Source organism: Ursus americanus, chromosome 4, assembly GCF_024610735.1.
Source record: "Ursus americanus isolate L20-20 chromosome 4, mUrsAme1.1.p, whole genome shotgun sequence".
Classification (NCBI taxonomy): domain Eukaryota; kingdom Metazoa; phylum Chordata; class Mammalia; order Carnivora; family Ursidae; genus Ursus; species Ursus americanus.
Window position 1 is genome coordinate 87,545,890 of NC_142130.1, and position 18,607 is coordinate 87,564,496.

The 18,607-nt window shown below is 40.1% G+C and overlaps 1 protein-coding gene across 4 annotated transcripts in view; it reads right to left on the bottom strand.

Annotated features, from left to right (window-relative positions):
- Positions 1-4,466: 4,466 nt before the first annotated feature.
- The window catches only part of SYNJ1 (synaptojanin 1), a 91,737-nt gene continuing 77,596 nt past the window's right edge, over positions 4,467-18,607 (bottom strand). For 3 of the 4 annotated variants that reach the window (XM_045785522.2, XM_045785521.2, XM_045785520.2), the window contains 3 exons: positions 14,750-14,858; positions 14,292-14,509; positions 4,467-7,531 (listed from right to left, as the gene is read on the bottom strand). In XM_045785522.2, coding sequence (XP_045641478.1) covers positions 6,728-7,531; positions 14,292-14,509; positions 14,750-14,858 — 1,131 coding nt within the window. In that variant the 3' untranslated portion in view covers positions 4,467-6,727. Of the gene's footprint in view, positions 7,532-9,986; positions 10,011-14,291; positions 14,510-14,749; positions 14,859-18,607 lie in introns of all 4 variants that reach the window. The other variant, XM_087861766.1, reaches the window with a different exon arrangement.

The following is an 18,607-nucleotide window of genomic DNA, read 5'->3' on the forward strand; positions in this document are numbered from 1 at the left end:
TCCGGAAGTGCTTCCCGCTGTTTCCGGTCTGGAGAAGTTCGGGGAGTGCGCGCGGGTTGCTGGGTATTGGCGCCGAGGGGCCAGAGAAAGTGCCAGCAGTGCTCTTTGCCCGCTGATTCGGAAGCGGGTGCTGCCAGAGCGACCGTTCCCAAACTATGCAGCCCCCCCCCATTGTATTTTTTTTTTTTTTTAGGTTTTTTAAAAAAATTTATTTGACAGAGAGAGACAGCCAGCGAGAGAGGGAACACAAGCAGGGGGAGTGGGAGAGGAAGAAGCAGGCTCGCAGCAGAGGAGCCCGATGTGGGGCTCGATCCCTGTATGCTGGGATCACGCCCTGAGCCGAAGGCAGAAGCTCAACTGCACCACCCAGGCGCCCCCCCCCCCATTCTTATTGAACAGGCGCTGTTTCTTCCAGGCGGTGACACCGCGGCATGGCCAGGGTCACTGCTGTCATGGAGCTTATATTCCAGTGGAAGTGACAAAGAGAAAAAATACGGGGACAAGGCAAATTCAAATAGAAATCTAAAGAAAACCAAGTAGGGCGATTGGCTTTTTAGACTGGATGGCCAAGGAGTGCCTTGCGGGGAGGATGACATTTGCACCGAGCCCTTGATAACAAGGTGCCGCCACCCTGATTATCTCCTTCGGCCATTGCCGAATACAAATTGATTTGAACGTTGCAAGCACCCGCTGCTTTGTATTCCTGAAACTGGCTCTCGCGGTGGAAACTTCATCCCTGGTGTTGGGCGGCAGAGCGGATAGTGTGTAACTGCGGGCCAGAAAATGCCCAAAGCCAATCCAGGGCCTCATATGAAGATGGTTAGACTGATCCTGGACAGACGGTATGGAGCCCAGGGAGCAGATGTGTTTCGTCTCTAGTCTTGGGGCAGGAAGCACCCAGACCCTGGAACGTGCAGTACTGGTCAGAATGGCAAATGTCTCTCTCCCCAGAGGGGGATAGGGGCCTCCTGTGTTCTCTGAACTCCTTACTGCTGGCCATAAGGTCATCCCCCTGTTTATCCTGAATACGATTCTGTATTCATTGAGCCAACTACTGCTTAAAACTTCGTTGACGGTGTCTATTGCCTTTTAGGCAGTGAGAACCATTTATCCACAAACTCATGTATTACAAGGTCTCTGGGTATACTTTTTAATATTAATGAAAAGTGTGGAAAACTCATGTACTGGCCATCCACTTTTGTTTAAATATGTAGTTTACTAATCATTTGGTAGAAAATCTGCCAAAGCTCCACAGATCAAGCCCTTGCAGTAGTATCTTTGTCGGCACTGATTTTTGCCTTTGTAGTGCTGCTAAGTTTATTCTTTTATTACAATCCTTTCAGTATTCTCTTATGGTCTTTTTCTTCTCATACAGGCCAGGTCTCACTAATTTGTGTGTAGCTTTTTCTCAGGGTGGTTTCAGTGGTCATAAATCATGCCAAAGCCTCATCTTGCCACCACACAAGTGGGTTCTGGATTTTCAGACAGAAGGTGAGATCTGTGTGCTCTTGTGCAGTTTGGCAACTTTTCTCTGAATATTTTAGGTACTGTTGCCTTTGGTGAAGGGCATCTTCGACCATTTTATCTAATGAAGCAATACATTAGTGATGAAGGCTCTGGTCTAGATAATTAATAAGTCACTCATGGTGGCTGCTAGATGTTAGGCCGCCAGGGAGGAAAAGAACAAATTTTTAGTCTATTGAAAAAAAGAATTTTTTTAAAAGCCCTAACACATTAAAGATACAGTTAAAGTTCCCACATGTCCCTCTCTGATTCCGTTCTCTTCTTCCCCTTCTCTAAAGGTAACTACTATCCTGAGTTTCTCATTCCCATTGGCTGTTTTTCTACCAACACATGGTATGTCTCCCTAAAGAAGAGGATATTGTTTTGCATGTTTTAAATTTTAAATAAATGTCATACTGTATTATTTTTTAACTCGTTTTCACTGCTGTATAGTATTCCACTGCATGAATAGGTCACTCCATTCCCCTGCTGATGGTTATTGTATTTCTGGTTTTTACCATTACAAGCAATGCATGTCCTGCTCCACGTGCACTATAATTTCTCTACAAGTCAAATTTCTTGTGACAGAGTGTATGAATTTTTTTAAAAGATTTTATTTATTTATTTGACAGAGAGAGATAGCCAGTGAGAGAGAGAACACAAGCAGGGGGAGTGGGAGAGGAAGAAGCAGTCTCCTGGTGGAGAAGCCTGACGTGGGGCTCGATCCCAGAATGCTGGGATCACGCCCTGAGCTGAAGGCAGATGCTTAACGACTGTGCCACCCAGGCACCCCCAGAGTGTATGAATTTTACTGGACGTTGTTAAATTGCTGTCTAGAATTGATGTGCCAATCTACCCTTCTCAACAACAGCGTATGAGTTCCCATTCTTCCACATGTTCACTAAATGTGGTCAGACTTATGTTTCTAAAACTAATAAACAGGAATTTTTTATTTATACATCAGCTTTTTGTGGGTTTGGTTATCCTGTGTCAAGCACCATTACTATAGTTAGTTTGTGGACTTGCAGAGCTCAGGCTAGTGTGAAGGGGATGAAAAGATAAATTACAGACTGGGAGAAATATCTGCAAGCCACATATCTAACAAAGGGCGAGTATACAGAATAAACAAAGAACACTCAAGAACAACAGTAAAAAAACCCAGTCCATTTAGAAAATAGGCAAAAGAATATTTCACTGAAGAAGATATCAGATGGCAAATAAATACATGAAAAGATGTTCCCCATGATCAGCTATTAAGGAAACAAAGCCACAACAATATATCCTCTACTAAAATGGCTAAAATCAAAAACAGCAAACGCACGCAAGGATGCAGAGAAATTGAATCACTAATACACTGCTGATGGGAATGTAAAATGGTCCATTCCAGGAAACTGGTTGGCAGTTTTTTAAAGATACAAGCATGCAACTACACTACAATTGAGCAATTGTACTCCTGGGCATTATCCCAGAGAAACGAAAACTTACGTTCACACAAAAATCTGTACAAGTATGTTCATAACAGCTTTATAATAGCCCTAAACTGGGAACAACCCAGATGTCCTTCAAGGGGTGGGTGAGTGGTTAAACCAGCCGTGGTACATCCATTCTACGAAATACCACTCGGCAATAAAAAGGAATGGGTGGCTCAATCGGTTAAGTGTTCAACTCTTGATTTCAGCTCAGGTCGTGATCTCAGGGTCCTGGGATCAAGTCCCACGTTGGGCTCTGCGCTCAGCATGGAGTCGGCTTGGGATTCTCTCCCTCCCTCTCCCTCTGCCTCTCCTTCTGCTCATGCTCTCTCTATATAAAATAAATGCTCTCTAAAATAAATAAAATCTTGTTTTAAAAAAAGGAATTAACTATTGACACATGCAATTTAGATGAATCTCCAATTATGCAGAGTAAAAAAAGTCAATCCCAAAAGTCACATACCATTCTTGAAGTGGCAAAATTATAAAAATGGAGAATAGATTAGTGGTTGCCAGGAGTTAAGGACAAGCAAGGGAAGATGGGATGGGAAGGCAGCCAGGAAAAGGGCAACACAAAGGATCTTCCCAGTAATGGGAATGTTTTGCATCAATGTTAAGGTCGTGGTTGTAGTATTACACTATGGTTTTATAAAATGTTACCACTGGGTGGGGGGGGACTGCGTAAAGGGTACGTGGGATCTCTATGTATTATTTCTTACAACTGCGTATACATATCTCAGTCATCTTAAAATCAAAAGTTTCTTTAAAAGCCTATTATTCTCTATAACTTCTTAGAGGTTAATGAACATAATCAATGATTTAAGAATCAAGGTTAGGGGTGCCTGGTTGGCTCACTTGGTTAAGCATCCAATCATCTCTTGGTTTCGGCTCAGGTCATGATCTCAGAGTCCTGAGATCAAGTCCCATGATGGGCTCTCCGCACTCAGGAATCTGCTTGAGGTTCTCTCTCTCCCTCTGCTCCTCCCCCTGTGCTCACGCTCTAAAATAAATAAAATCTTGAAAAAAAAAAAAGAATCAAGTTTACTGTTCTGAATAGCAATCATACAGGACTGAAAAAAGTCAATACTCAGAGCAACTACTAGCCTTGGCCTTGCACTTTGGGTCGTCTTAGGTCAGTCTCATGTCTGGCTGTCCTTGGGCCTATTTCCCTCCTACCCCCACTTGTTTCTTTTGACGTGGGTTAGAAAATCATCATTCCTCCTTCAGTGTTATTTTCAAGCCAACAAGACTTTGAATGAGGGCCTCTCTTACAGAATAAGTGCATGGACTTCTTAATGATGATGTTACTCTCAGAATGTCTTCTTACTTCTAGAGTGTTATAAGGAGACGTGAAATGGATGAAATAGGGTCTTGAATTAAAATACCTATTTGACAATATGAGTTAATCCCCAAATGTCATTAAACTTGGATATGAAAAGTTCAGGGAAAATGGCTGAGAAAAATTCTTCCCTCTTAAGCAAAGCAGTCAACATGGTAAAGACAGGTATATTTATTTCATATGACAGCACATTTCACAGGATATGTACAGAATGTTGGTATACCACTGACTTTAATACTGTATTTCTATAAAGTATATAGTTATAAATATTGTATGCCACATAAGCAATAAAATTCTTACATATAAACAGCAATCTACTATAGAGAACAAAGAATTCACAAAGAGATCCTTAGTGTCTAATTTCTGCTCTGCTTTTAACAGAACTGGTAAATATTTTAATAACACAGAATAATGGTTAGTTATTGGCAGCATACCTTTAACTTTCATAACTCTGTGCCCTTCAGCAACTTGCCAAATATAGTTTTCCTGATAAAGGCTGAGCTGCTGCACAATATGTGTATTTTAGACAGTAGTTTAATATTCAATAGGAAACTGAAATTGCTCACAGAACTGCAGTCTGCACTAGTGAAGTTGATAATGAATTCTTCCGCTAATGGAGAGCAAATACCATATACACTAATCACATAGATGTTAAAGCCACAGTTTCAACAAGTTAATTCACATTCTGAAGCACACTGCTTGTAGTAATACTGCTGTTTAAAATATACTACTGCTGAAATGATTAGAACCCCCAAAAAGCACAATGTAAAACTCACAAGAGTTATTTCTAACAGCAAATCCAGGCTGTTAACAGAGAGAGGATTACTTCTATAAATATAGTATTCTGATAACATTTGAGCATTTATAAAAGTGCTTTTTTCCTACTAGATTTGCTTTACGTATTTAAGTGCAATGCAGTTTGCTGTGCTTTTCCATTTTACGTAATCTTAGCCATGAACTCTATTTTCTGATATTCTCCCAATGCACATCTCTAAAGGTTAAATGTGGACAATGGAATTTAGGTGGACAAATACAACTCTTTATATAAAAAGAACATTAATATAAGTCTTAACAGGTAGAGATGATTTTAACTTAAACTGACAACAAAACAGCCATTGCCCAAGGAGTTTTCTGTTTGGGATTACTGAATGATATCAAAATACTACATTGTGTAAAAATTCTGTGAACTTCATAAAATTAATAAAGCAGGATCAGTTGCATATTGGCAGTGCAGGAGACAAAATCCACAGCTGATTTGAGGGGTGGACTCTAAAAATGTAAGCAGCATCACGGATGTATTGGGGAGCCTCTCAAGGGAACAGAGCATACACGCTGAGTAGATCCCCAATTCCAAGCATTCTGAGGATGGCAGCCTTCCTGCTAAAGAAGTTCCAGAGCGAAAGCAGCAAAGACAAAGTGTGGGAGGGAAATGGGCAACATACATCTTAGTGCAGAGAGAGGGGAGTATGCTTAGCTCTAATATTTCTCCTTGAACTTGGAGGTATGTGCCTTCCTGACAGATAAGGCCACAGTGCTTTTTTGTAAGGGCTGGAGTGTCCATCCACAAAATTGGCTGCTTCCAGCTCCAGAACCTCCTCCCAGAGAAAAGCATATGGAGGTGCTGGAGTGCAAAGTAACAGACATGTGTGTTACGGGTGTGTTTGGGGGAGGGGGATGGAATGGTAGGAAAATCTGGTTCTGTAGTGAGATTCTAGTTTTGGAAAGAAAATTAATGAAATGTCCAAACTTCATTTATAGCCATCCTTTGGGTAATGAGATATTGAAAAGCTAACTCTGTTAGAACTTTCAGGTAAAATTTGGTCTGAGTTATATCCTAGAATTTAAGTTATGTGTTTTGCAATTATTAAGTGTATATATATATATATATATATATATATATATATATATGTGTGTGTGTGTGTGTGTGTAGTGTGTACACACACTTTTTTTTTTAAAGCCACGCCTTTCAAAATTGTTTCAGCATAACTTTGATAGCTCTTTGGTAAACACTTGGAAACACCAATTGTTACCAAGTATGAAAGAGCTGGCAGTAATGTCAGCTAAAAGTTGTTCCAGCTTTTTGAGATTCTTCAGAGAAGACTGACAAAGAATTTCTGAATAAGGACTATTTTCTAAAGTGGTTTTGAGCACTGTTTATGGCTACTACTCTCTCTTACTTATCCAAACAGAAACACACCAAACTCCAGTTAATAATGAGAAGGATTTTTTTCCTTATTTCCAATATACACATATTCCAACTTTGTACACATTAAATAGTGGTATTTCATGACAACATCAGTGCACTTAACAATTACTTATTGCACATAATGAATAACTAATGCCCAATTCATTTGGCTCTAACCTGCCCAAACAAACAAACAAACAAACAAAAACAATTGTTTTCTATTGCATAACCTTATCTTTCCGTAAAGTCTAGTGTGGGTGATGCCTTAGATGCCAAGGTTGTGAAAGGAGCTACAGAAGGGGCGGTGCCAGGTGGGAGCAGAGTGACAGGAGGTGGAGGTGGTCTTCTTGATGGCAACACACAGAGAGGAACATTTGTACCTTTATTCCAGTCATCATCAAAGGCCATACTGGAGCCAGAAAGTGAACTCGGCTGATGATCCAGTAAGCCTGGACAAGCTGACTTTGACTTCCCTTTCACACCAAAGTCCTCTTCTTCCTCGAAGGTTACCCATCCTTTTGGGTTGCTGATTTTTGCCGTCGACTGGCCCTGCAGATCAAAACTGTCCTTAAAACCATCAAATGAAGATGCAGGCTTGCTACTGTTATGACCAAGAGGCTTCAGAGAGGGGAAAGGACTGTCAGCAACAGGCTCTTCTTTGGAGAGCCATGAAGTTGCCTCTGATTCTTGAGACTCGGCTCTAAATGGGTTTCCAGGAGCAGCAGTCCTGTCCGTAAAAGGATTTGTGCTGGTCAAGCTAGTAACAAATGGGTTTGGAGAACATCGCATATTTTCCTGGGATTTACTCCGGGCTGGAATTGGAGGCATGCAACTTACAGAACTCAAAGTATTCACGTTACTTTGTGTTGCAGAAGGCAACTGAATCAACCCCTTTGGGTTTGGAGTTAGAACAGACGATGTTTGAACAGATAACTGAGCCTTTGATACAGCAAGCAGATTAAATGACAAATCTTCAAATGGGTCACTCTTTAATGGCGATTCCAGTCTGACAGCAGAGACTCCATTTGTTTTTACCTGAAAAAAAGGTAATATATATATTTAATAACCCCCCTTTCCTTCCTGTCTCAATTATTCTTCATTTTGGGGGGGGGGGGCAAGTATACAAGTTTCAAAGTAAAAACAGCTTTATATAGTTTGTTCCAGTGATTTAAGTAAGATAAAACATCTAAAACCTTATTCTTTAAAAACCCCCTACTAAATAAACCCTTTTGTTAGATACATTTTTTTTAAATCCCAAAGAACTTAAAAAGAACCCATTTCATTCATGCAATTTCTAATATGGTAAGATGGAAAATTGTACAGAATTATTAGCAAATGACTTTTGTTCATGCCCTGTTCTATCAAATGTTAGCATAAACTTAAGAAACCCATATTCAGAACTTATGCTAAATCTATATATTAGACTTCCAACACCCGTCTATGATGATGATGTGGTTTCATTGTTCTTTTAAATATATTTTTATTTAAAGTTAATGTTACTATGGAAATTCAACTTTATGAGTGAAAATTGATTTTATTAGTATATTTGTATTCATAAGCTAAAGACAATGCATCTTTTCTATTTGGAAAAATGAATTTTCAAAGCATTCTTTGCCTTTTAAGTTCTCCTTGGTAGACCGAACTCTGTGAATAATGTGACAATATTCCTTAGTTGACCTTCTTCATCTTTTAACAAATGTTCCAAAACAGACATGCTTATTAATAATCATATACAATGATTGTTTAAAAGCGGGGGGGGGGAATCCCATTTTCTATTTGGTGTATTCTAAAACCAAGATGAGTGGTACACAGCCCTTTCTATGTGACAGAATTGGCTGTGAACTGGTAGGAGGAGTCTTCCAAATTACTTCGTGGTCATAACAAGTGTGCACTTTGTGCCTATCTCACGAAGAAGCCAGAGGAAGTGGAGCGTGGCTATGGGCCTAAGCAAAGCCAACCTTCTTATGGGAAGGAGAACCCTGGCCTTATTAGCAAATTAGCTCATCAGATACTTCATTTTAATTTAAAAAAAAATAGCAACTGTACACAATTATTGCAACTAAATAGATGACTGGGATATTGATGCCAAATTTAAAGAAAAGACAAACTTTTGGTTGGAAAGGGCAGGGGAGGGAGAATTTTAGCTCAAGACCTGCAATGTAACAAAACGAAGCACTACGCAAAATGAATTCAGGTAATTGTGAAATCAAAATAACTAAATGTTCATGAATTATGTTGAAAAAAAGAACAGCAGTCCCCCCCCCCGCCGACAAAAAAACCCATAACTGCATATTATGAAAGAGTAACTTGCTACTTTAGCAACAGGAAGGCTGTTCATTTGTACAAGGATATGGTAGATAATTTCATTACGTGAGTAACTTTCAAGTATCTGATTGTTTTATTCATTTGTCCTAGAACATACTTTATAATTGAATAAACAAGTATATTTTTCTTCAACTTGATATGACAATAAATTTGTACAAAAGTAAACATTTAGCAGATTCAAAACTGTATTCTAAGTGTATTAAAGGTAGGCAGATTTATATCTGGAAATCTGCTCAATAAATTATAGACATAAAAAATTACAATTAACTCTACATTACTAATAATCTCTGGATTATTTATGATTAATACAACAAAATGGGAGTAACTGATTGGGTCTGGGACCCAATTCTCCCATGGCAGATGGAACAGTCCACAACACAGACGTTATAGGAAAGGAGAATTTTATGCTCTGCACAGCTTAGAATAGCAGGCCCTTGGCAAATGAATGCTCTATGTTTAAGTATCTTTACTTTCATATAAAAAAATTTGTTTTCAAAATACCTCAAAGGCAATTTGATAGAAGCAAGATCATTTTACCCAATTAGACTTGAAATTACAATGAGAGCCACACCACCATTCACTGTATTAGAATTAATTTATAATCTAAGCAGGATTTGTGATGAATTAACATTTTAAAAATGGTGATATCTTTACAGAGAAAGGTGTTGGAAGGACCTTTAAATAATCCTGTTATAATATTAACTTTTATCTTTCTAAATCATCAGTTCTTCCTTACCAAAAATAATCTTGTTACTAAAATTCTTTGAAAAAAAATTTCCAAAAGAAACCTAAGAAAAAAAGTTGAATTTTCTATTTATGTAATTATGTCATCATTAAAACCAAGACCCAGATTGGTCTTGCCAAACAGATTTTCCAATACCTAAAGCTTAGCTTCTTGAAGTTACACTTTTTAGTTTTGTTAATTTTCGTAAAAAACAAAGCAAAAAAATGGTAAAGCATTAACAAGAACAACTAAAATGGTTCCTAAAAACTCGAAATACTAAGGAAAAAAAAGCAGGTTTATGGTATGATAATATAATTTATTAATGTGGACAGGTGGTTTTAAAAATGGGTGAAACTTTAGATGTATGAAGTGAAAGATTCATACATCTAATGTGCTAAGACAGATGAAAAGCACAGATAAGATTGAGAAAGATTCCGATACCTGTTACCCTGATGGTTGCTCCTGCTTTGAGAAAGGGAACACAGACATCAAAGGAAAGAGTTAGGAGGACAATCTGAGACCAACCAGCAACCCTAACAACTCAGTCTTCAAAATGCTTTTACTTCTATATTATACGCAGAACCCAAGGGCGGCGGCATGTGCAGCTCACAGCACGCTTCAAGAGACGACTCCAATTTCTTTTGTAATTTTGAATAAAAAATGTAATGTTAACTTAAGGCTCAAACTTTAATTTTGTCAGAGGCTGATGACTAGCTACTTCAAAGTTTTGTCACTACAATATAGTATTCCACATAGGTTTTGGGAGCTCTAAGATATTTCAAGCAGTCTGTTATGGACTGAATGTTTGTGTCCCCACCTCTGCCAAATTCAGATGGTGAAGCCCGAACTCTCAATGTGATGGTATTTGGAGGTAGGGCCTCTGGGGGGCACTGGGGTTAGATGAGGCCAGGAGGGTGGGGCCTCGTGAGGGATTTGTGCTCTCAGGAAAGCCCACGTCAGAGAGCTTGCTCTCTCCCTGACCAGAAGCCCAGAGGAAAGGTCATGTGAGCACACACTGAGAAGGAAGCCGTCTGCAAGCCAGGAAAAGAACCCTCCCCAGAACTCAAAACTGTTGGCATCCTCATCTCAGACTTCAAGCCTCCAGAACTGTGAGAACACACATTTCCGTTGTTTAAGCCACCTGGTTTATGGTATTTTGTTATGGCGGCCCAAGAAGAGTAGGACAACAGCCACAAGATAGCCTGTGGGGTTATCACCATTAGAGAAAATGGCACTATTTTGCAAAGTTACTACCTGCAAATACCTGAAAATCAGAATTTATTTTAACAAAATGATCAGGATCCAGGCATACTCCATATTATGCAAATTTTCAGAAGGATGACACTATCATTAATTCACTTCAGAATTTACTAGTTGTAAGGCACAACAAAATAAGAAACTGGACCCTATTTTTGTTGTTTAAAAATGAAATCTTTCCGGGGCGCCTGGGTGGCGCAGTCGTTAAGCGTCTGCCTTCGGCTCAGGGCATGATCCTGGCGTTCTGGGATTGAGCCCCACATCAGACTCCTCCGTTATGAGCCTGCTTCTTCCTCTCCCACTCCCCCTGCTTGTGTTCCCTCTCTCGCTGGCTGTCTCTATCTCTGTCAAATAAATAAATAAAATCTTAAAAAAAAAAAAAAAAAGAAATCTTTCCATAACACAGCAGTATTTTTTTTTTAATACAGTAGTCTCAAAAACAGTCCCGAGCAACTCTTCTCCAATATCTAAAGCTTACCTTATCTTAAAATACCAAAACTCATTTTTACAATTGAGGAAGTCACCACTCTGAAGTATATTAAGCATGAACAGAGTTTCCTGCCTACTAAACACGAGACTCCTGAATTTAAACAAATACTTTCTCGATGATGTCGGGGTTCCATGTCTCAGCTCTGGCAGTGATAGAAGGTAGAAGCTATTGAATAGATCCAGAATGCTGAGATTTTCTATGTGGTCTCTTCCCTTCCTGTCAGCTCTCATGACAATGGTACAGCAGTGAGGCTGTTTCTTTATCTCCTGTTGAATTTCCTAACTTCGAGTCCTTAGATGACAATCATATGACTAAGATGCCAGATGTCAGGCAGAGAAGGGAGGCATTTCAACATTTTGTACATGTTATATAATCATTTGAATAGGATGAATGTTTTCCATAGAGAATTATAGAGTCAAAGACCATTTAAATAATAATAAAAAGTAAAGCTGGGCCATATATGCTTTTATGTTTTAAATACCTTGTAGATTTCCGGCAGAATTAATAATAGAGACTTGTAAAAATTACTAAGTGTTCAATTAAAAGACTATTTCATATACACCAAAATATCAAATATATCATATTTCAAATTCTTATCCTTTTCAACCTATAGCTCTGGGATATTTTCAAATTTTAGATATTTATTATTTTTTGAATAGGAATTATTTTTATGGTTCAAAATTCAAGAGGTACGAGAAGGTAAAATGCCTCCCTTCCTTCCATACCCCCAGCACTCTCCTCTCCCTGGAGGAAAAGGTCAACCACTCTGTGATCCTTTCCAAAGAGAGTCTGCACACAAATGACATGCCCGCTCTCCCAAGAAAGAAAAGTGTGTGTGTGTGTGTGTGTGTGTGTGTGTGTGTGTGTGTGTGTTTGTGTGTGTGATGTTTGGAGGAATCTGATATCAATAACTGAGGTAAAAAGAATATTTAGAATTTAAAACAAACATCTTCGGTAGTTTCAATAAAGTGGATAATACAGATTCGAGAAGAACATTCTTCACCAGGCCACACACGAAGCACATGTCTGCCACCAAATCACCACACCCATTCCAATGAAAAACAGAAACAAAACCACGGAAAATGACCTAAGAAAATGATAATGTGGTAGTCATGGGAATATTTGTCCTATGGGACTTTTGTGTTATTATTTTCTACTGAAAACTTCAATCTTAATGGACAGTTTGCTCTTTCTCAAGTTTTTCAGAGTACTGTATCTATGTTCATACTGGTCTAAGAATACTTCACCATTACAGACTTAGGAATTAAGGTTCACTTTTACTATGAAATAGATGCTCACTTTCTCTCTTAAAACAGTGGTAGAAAGCTCTAAGACGGCTAGTTTGAAAGTTTTTTGACCTCCAATTACATTTAAAAATATTTTATTCAACATTCCTTTGGCCATTCCAATAAAGTTAAAAAAAATTTTTTTAAAAGATTTATTTGAAAGAGAAAGAGAGAGGGTGTGCGTGTGTGTGCACACGGGGGAAGGAGAGGGAGAGAACTTCAAGCAGCCTGCCTCCCCAATGAGCACAGAGCCTGACATCATGACCCAAGATCATGATCCAAGCCAAAATCAAGAGTCAGGTGCCCAACTGACTGAGTCACCCAGGCAACCCACCCTCCAATGATGTAAAAAAACCCAAACCAAACAAAAACAAAAACAACAGTACACATTACAAGAAAACGAGAAGAAAAATTCAGGACTCACTAAAAGTGGATTGGCAGAGAGAAAAGAATAGTGGACATTTATTGTTTGAAGGATTTCTACAATTTTTTATATATTGCCGACATCCTCAATTTTCTGAACTAAAAAATGTAGAATACTTTATGAGAGTGATCAGCTTAAGAGAACATTTTATTTCTCTCAGTTATATATATTTCTTCAGTTTTTACAAATGTGACCAACTGTCTGACAAAATGCTAAGTGCTAACAATATTCATTTTAGACTCATATTTACTTTAATATCTGTTTTTCACCATATAGAAGCATAAGAAGCTATTAACTTCTGCCTACTAGCTGGACATTCAGGATATCTATAAAAATAGATATAAACTATTATTTGTAAATGTGCCTAAGGGGCATTGCCAATGTGTAATATTTGTGTATTTTAGATCTTTACAAAGTTTAAAAACAGACTTATAAAACCTTACATATTTCTTTGGCCTTGATGGCATTTTCAAGTTAAAATTTTAGGATAAAATAAACTGTAATGCTGGACAAAAAAAATGTCCTTACTAAACATGAATTTTATTTTAACAATTTTACTGGAATGTATATAACAAAACGAAGTAAAACCACATCCAAATAAAATAAAACAATTTAACTTGCATGATTATTCCTGTATAAAAATAACTCTGTATATACACACCAGAAGTCTCTCCAATGTGAGGCCACACTGGCATAGCAAAAGTCCTTGTGATCCTATGATTTTCACCCACTAAGGTAATGGCACTGCTTTCTGTGCAACACTAATGAGGTGACCTTATTCTTTTGATGGTTTCTACTTGGTCAATAAGCACACTGCTGCACAGCCGAAACATCTAAACTGGACCCACGACTGACACGGAAATACCTGAGGACCCCAGGGCCAGCTCCACCATAGAAAAGAACTACTGCTCGCAGCTGGAGGAACAAAAGGATTATTCTCTGTTTACTGGAAATTAACCATACTGCAAATGGTAAGGCATCTCTCTCCACAAAGTGAAAGCCAAAACTAATACATTAGTTGTGAACAAGAAAAATACACGACTGTTCATCTTAATATATTAACTATCCTAAAGTAAAACGTGCATTTAAAAAAATGAAAAAGTCATAAATGCTTTAAATGTTAACAAGATAAAACCGGCTGGGAGCCACTTGGAAATTCCCTCAAGAATCCGATTTTAAGCTTGCCCTCTGAGAAGCCCTGATCTCAGCAAAGGGTTGATTAAGGTCAGTCTGTTCAAAGGCTACACCGAAGGCATTGGAGTGCCATCTTGTTCATCAGCGGGACTTACTTGCGGTTGCGATGAAGGCTCTGAAGGCAAGCTGTGGGACGATCTGCTCCGAGGGGGTGGCTGAGGCGGGGTTTCCAAGTTCGGTGGGGGGGCGGACTGAAGCAAAGGTGCTGCCACAGGGACCAGAGGCTCCTGCATCTTCTGAGCGGGCGGCGGCAGAGAAGGCTGCACGGGGAGGGCGGCCTGAGGCTTCAGTGGTTCAGGAAGAAGAACTGACCCTAAACGATGAATTTTCAGGTGTTAGGTATTTTCTAGAAAACCACATTCTGTTCCTCCTTCAGTGAGGTCTTGGGAGATTCTAGTCCGCCCCCTCCCCGCGCCCCCACCAAGCAGCTTCATTTCTTGTGGCAAGAAGGAAGGCTGGCCCTACTTGAGCACGTTGTGGAAGGTGAGAGGAGGGGGAAAAGGACACGTGAAAAAATTCAGAACAAAACTGGTATTTCTAATACAGGGTATACCTTTCACTACTTCTGATGGTCTGCTTTGGCTTTCAGGGGTCAGTCTTCCAGCAGATGCCCGAGCATGGCTCTGTGGGGCACTGATCACTCCAGCACGGGGCGGAATAGTCTAAAAATGGGAAACATAACATTTGAGACATTTACTTATTTTTGATAGATAAGATTTTGCAAAAATATTTGCTTTTGTATCTCATTTAGTCTCTTCTCTGGCCTTAGCCCCCATCTTGTCATTTCAATTGCTCTCTATTTGTAGTCATATAATCTTAAGTTTTAAAAACCTTCCTTTTGGGGGAGAAGAAAAGATGGCAGAGGTGTAGGGGACCCCTTTTTCAGCTGGTCCCCTGAGTCAAGCTGGATATCTACCAGACCATCCTGAAAACCCATGGAATCAGCCTGAGACGCAGGAAGACACATCTGGATCTCTAAAAATGAACATCTCCAGCACTGAGTATTGAGGTACAAAGCGGGGAGCCATGAATCACCGCACAGATATCGGAAGATAAACAGAAGGGGGAGGGAGCCCATGCACTGGGGCGCCAGGAAGCAGTAGCCACCTACACTGGGGAGCCGCCTGGACTCGCAGACCGGCACCCGTGTGAAAGCAGACTGAGACAGTGAGCCTGAGAATGCGCTTGCGACCAGACTGAAAACCAGAGCTCTGGAGCGCTCACTGGAACTGGACTAAAACAGGGAACTCAGGAGCGCGTGCGTCCAAACTAACAACCGGAGCTCCGGAGCACACACTCGAATTAGACTGAAACCGACAGCTCGGGAGCGCGCGTGTGACCTGACTGGAAACCCGCACTCTGGAGCGCTCACTGGGACTGGATTGATACCAGGAGCTTGGGAGCGCACACGCGCAACCAGACTTGAAAACAGGCGCTCCAGAGAGTGTGCGAACCACACTGAAACAGGGAGGTTGGGAGTGCGCATGGGTACCGGGGGCGGCTGGCGGTGTTAGAAGCACAAAGGACAGAGACGCACCGGCCCTGGAAGCAAGGGCTGGGACACCGGCTGCAAGGTTTTTAGCAGCACCGACAGAAACAGAGTTAAAGAGGGCAAGAGAGCTCAGTGGAGAGCTGACTGCAATCTCTCTGTTCTGAGACAGAGGTTGGGATTTGGCCACTGCTGCTCTGACTCTCAGAAGAGCCACAGAAAACTGCCAGGGAAAGCCGCCAGAGAACAAAAGCCTGGAAATACCGGCTCACATTGTGCTCATCCCCATCCCCCCTCGCAGGGGACAGGGCGACTCTACCCAAACAGGGTTGCCTGAGTATCGGCGCGGCAGGCCCCTCCCCCAGAAGGCAGGCTGAAAAATCAAGAAGCCCACATCCCTAAGGTCCCTATAAAACAAGTGCACACTGCCTGGGTCCTGGTTAATAATTTGGGCTCTGGGCATCCCCGCAACCACTCCTCATCAGAATGATGAGGAGGAGAAATCCCCCCAGCAAAGAAAAGATAATGAGTCTGTGGCCTCTGCCACAAAACTGATGGATATGGATATAACCAAATTGTCAGAAATGGAGTTCAGAGTAACAATGGTCAAGATGATGTGTAGACTTGAAAAAAATATTAACGAAAATATTAATGAGAATATAGAATCTCTAAGGGCGTAAATGAGAGTGAATCTGGCAGAAATTAAAAATGCTATGAATCAAATGCAGTCTAAACTAGACGCTCTGATGGCCAGGGTAAATGAGGCAGAAGAACGAATTAGTGAACTAGAGGATGGGATGGTAGAAAAGAAAGTTAAAACAGAAACGTGGCTCAAAAAAATCCATTCTCAAGAATGTACATTACAGGAGAGTACTGACTCAATGAAACGTTCCAATGTCAGAATCATCGGCATCCCCAAGGGGGTGGAGAAAGAGAGAGGTCTAGGAGAGATATTTGAACAAATTGTAGCTGAAAACTTCCCTAATCTGGCAAAGGAAATAAGCATTCGTGTCCAAAAGGCAGAGAGGACCCCTCCCAAGGTCAATCACAGCAAACCTACACCATGTCACGTCATAGTGCAATTCGCAAATATCAGATCCAAAGATACAGTATTGAAAGCTGCCAGGGCGAAGAAATTCCTTACGTACAGCGGTAAAAATATCAGAATAACGTCAGACCTGTCTACAGAGACCTGGCAAGATAGGAAGGGTTGGCAGCGTATTTTCAAAGCTCTATCCTAGAAGAACATGCAGCCAAGGATCCTTTATCCAGGAAGGCTGTCATTCAGAATTGATGGAGAGATAAGGACCTTCCAGGATCGGCAGAAACGGACCGAATTCGTGACCACCAAACCAGCCCTACAGGAGATATCAAGGGGGGTTCTATAAAAGTAAAAAGGCCCCAAGAGTGATACAGAACAGAAATTTACAATCTATAGAAACAAAGACTTTACAGGCAACATGACATCATTAAAATCATATCTCTCAATAATCACTCTCAATGTGAATGGCCTAAATGCTCCCATAAAACATCACAGGGTTGCAGATTGGATAATAAGACATGACCCATCCATTTGCTGTCTACAAGAGACTCATCTTGAACCTAAAGATACATCCAGACTGAAAGTGAAGGGATGGAAAACCATTTTTCATGCCAATGGACCTCAAAAGAAAGCCGGGGTAGGAATTCTCATAACAGATTAGATTTTAAACTAAACACTGTAGTTAGAGATACAGAAGGACACTATATTATTCTTAAAGGATGTATCCAACAAATGGATAGACAATTATAAATATCTATGCCCCCAACAGGGGAGCAGCTAGATACACAAACTAACTCTTAACCAGAATAAAAAGACATATAGATAATAATATGTTAATAGTAGGCGACCTCAACACTCCACTATCAGCAATAGACAGATCACCTAAGCAGAAAATCAACAAAGAAACAAGAGCTTTGAATGACATACTAGACCAGCTGGACCTCATAGATACATACAGAATACTACACCCCAGAACAACAGAATACTCATTCTTTTCGAATGCACATGGAACTTTCTCCAGAATAGATCATATACCGGTTCACAAAACAGGTCTCAACTGATACCAAAAGACTGAAATTATTCCCTGCATATTCTCAGACCACAATGCTTTGAAATTGGAACTCAATCACAAGGAAAAATTTGGAAGAAACTCAAACACTTGGAAACTAAGAACCATCCTGCTCAAGAATAACTGGGTAAACCAGGAAACTAAAAATCAATTTAAACAACTTATGGAGACCAACGAGAATGAAAACACATCCGTCCAAAACCTATGGGACATTGCAAAGGTGGTCCTAAGGGCAAAATACATAGCCATCCAAGCCTCACTCAAAAGAATAGAAAAATCTAAAAATGCAGTTTTTATATTCTCATCTCAAGAAGCTGGAGCTGGAACAGAAGAACAGGCCTAACCCATGCATGAGAAAGCAGTTGATCAAGATTAGAGCAATTAGAAACCAGGAGCACAGTACAGCAGATCAACAGAACTAGAAGCTGGTTCTTTGAAAGAATAAATACGATCGATAAGCCACTGGTCAGACTTATTCAAAAGAATAGAGAAAGGACCCAAATTAATAAAATTATGAATGAAAGGGGAGAGATCACAACCAACACCAATGAAATAGGAAGGATCATTAGAAACTTTTATCAACAGCTTTATGCCAATAAATTAAACAACGTGGAAGAAATGGATGCCTTCCTGGAAACCTATAAACTACCAAGACAAACAGGAAGAAATTGATTAAACAGACAAATTAATTATGAAGAGACTGAAGCAGTGATCAAAAACCTCCCCAAAAACAAGACTCCAGGGCCTGACAGATTCCCCGGGGAATTCTACCAGACATTCAAAGAAGAAATAATACCTATTCTTCTGAAGC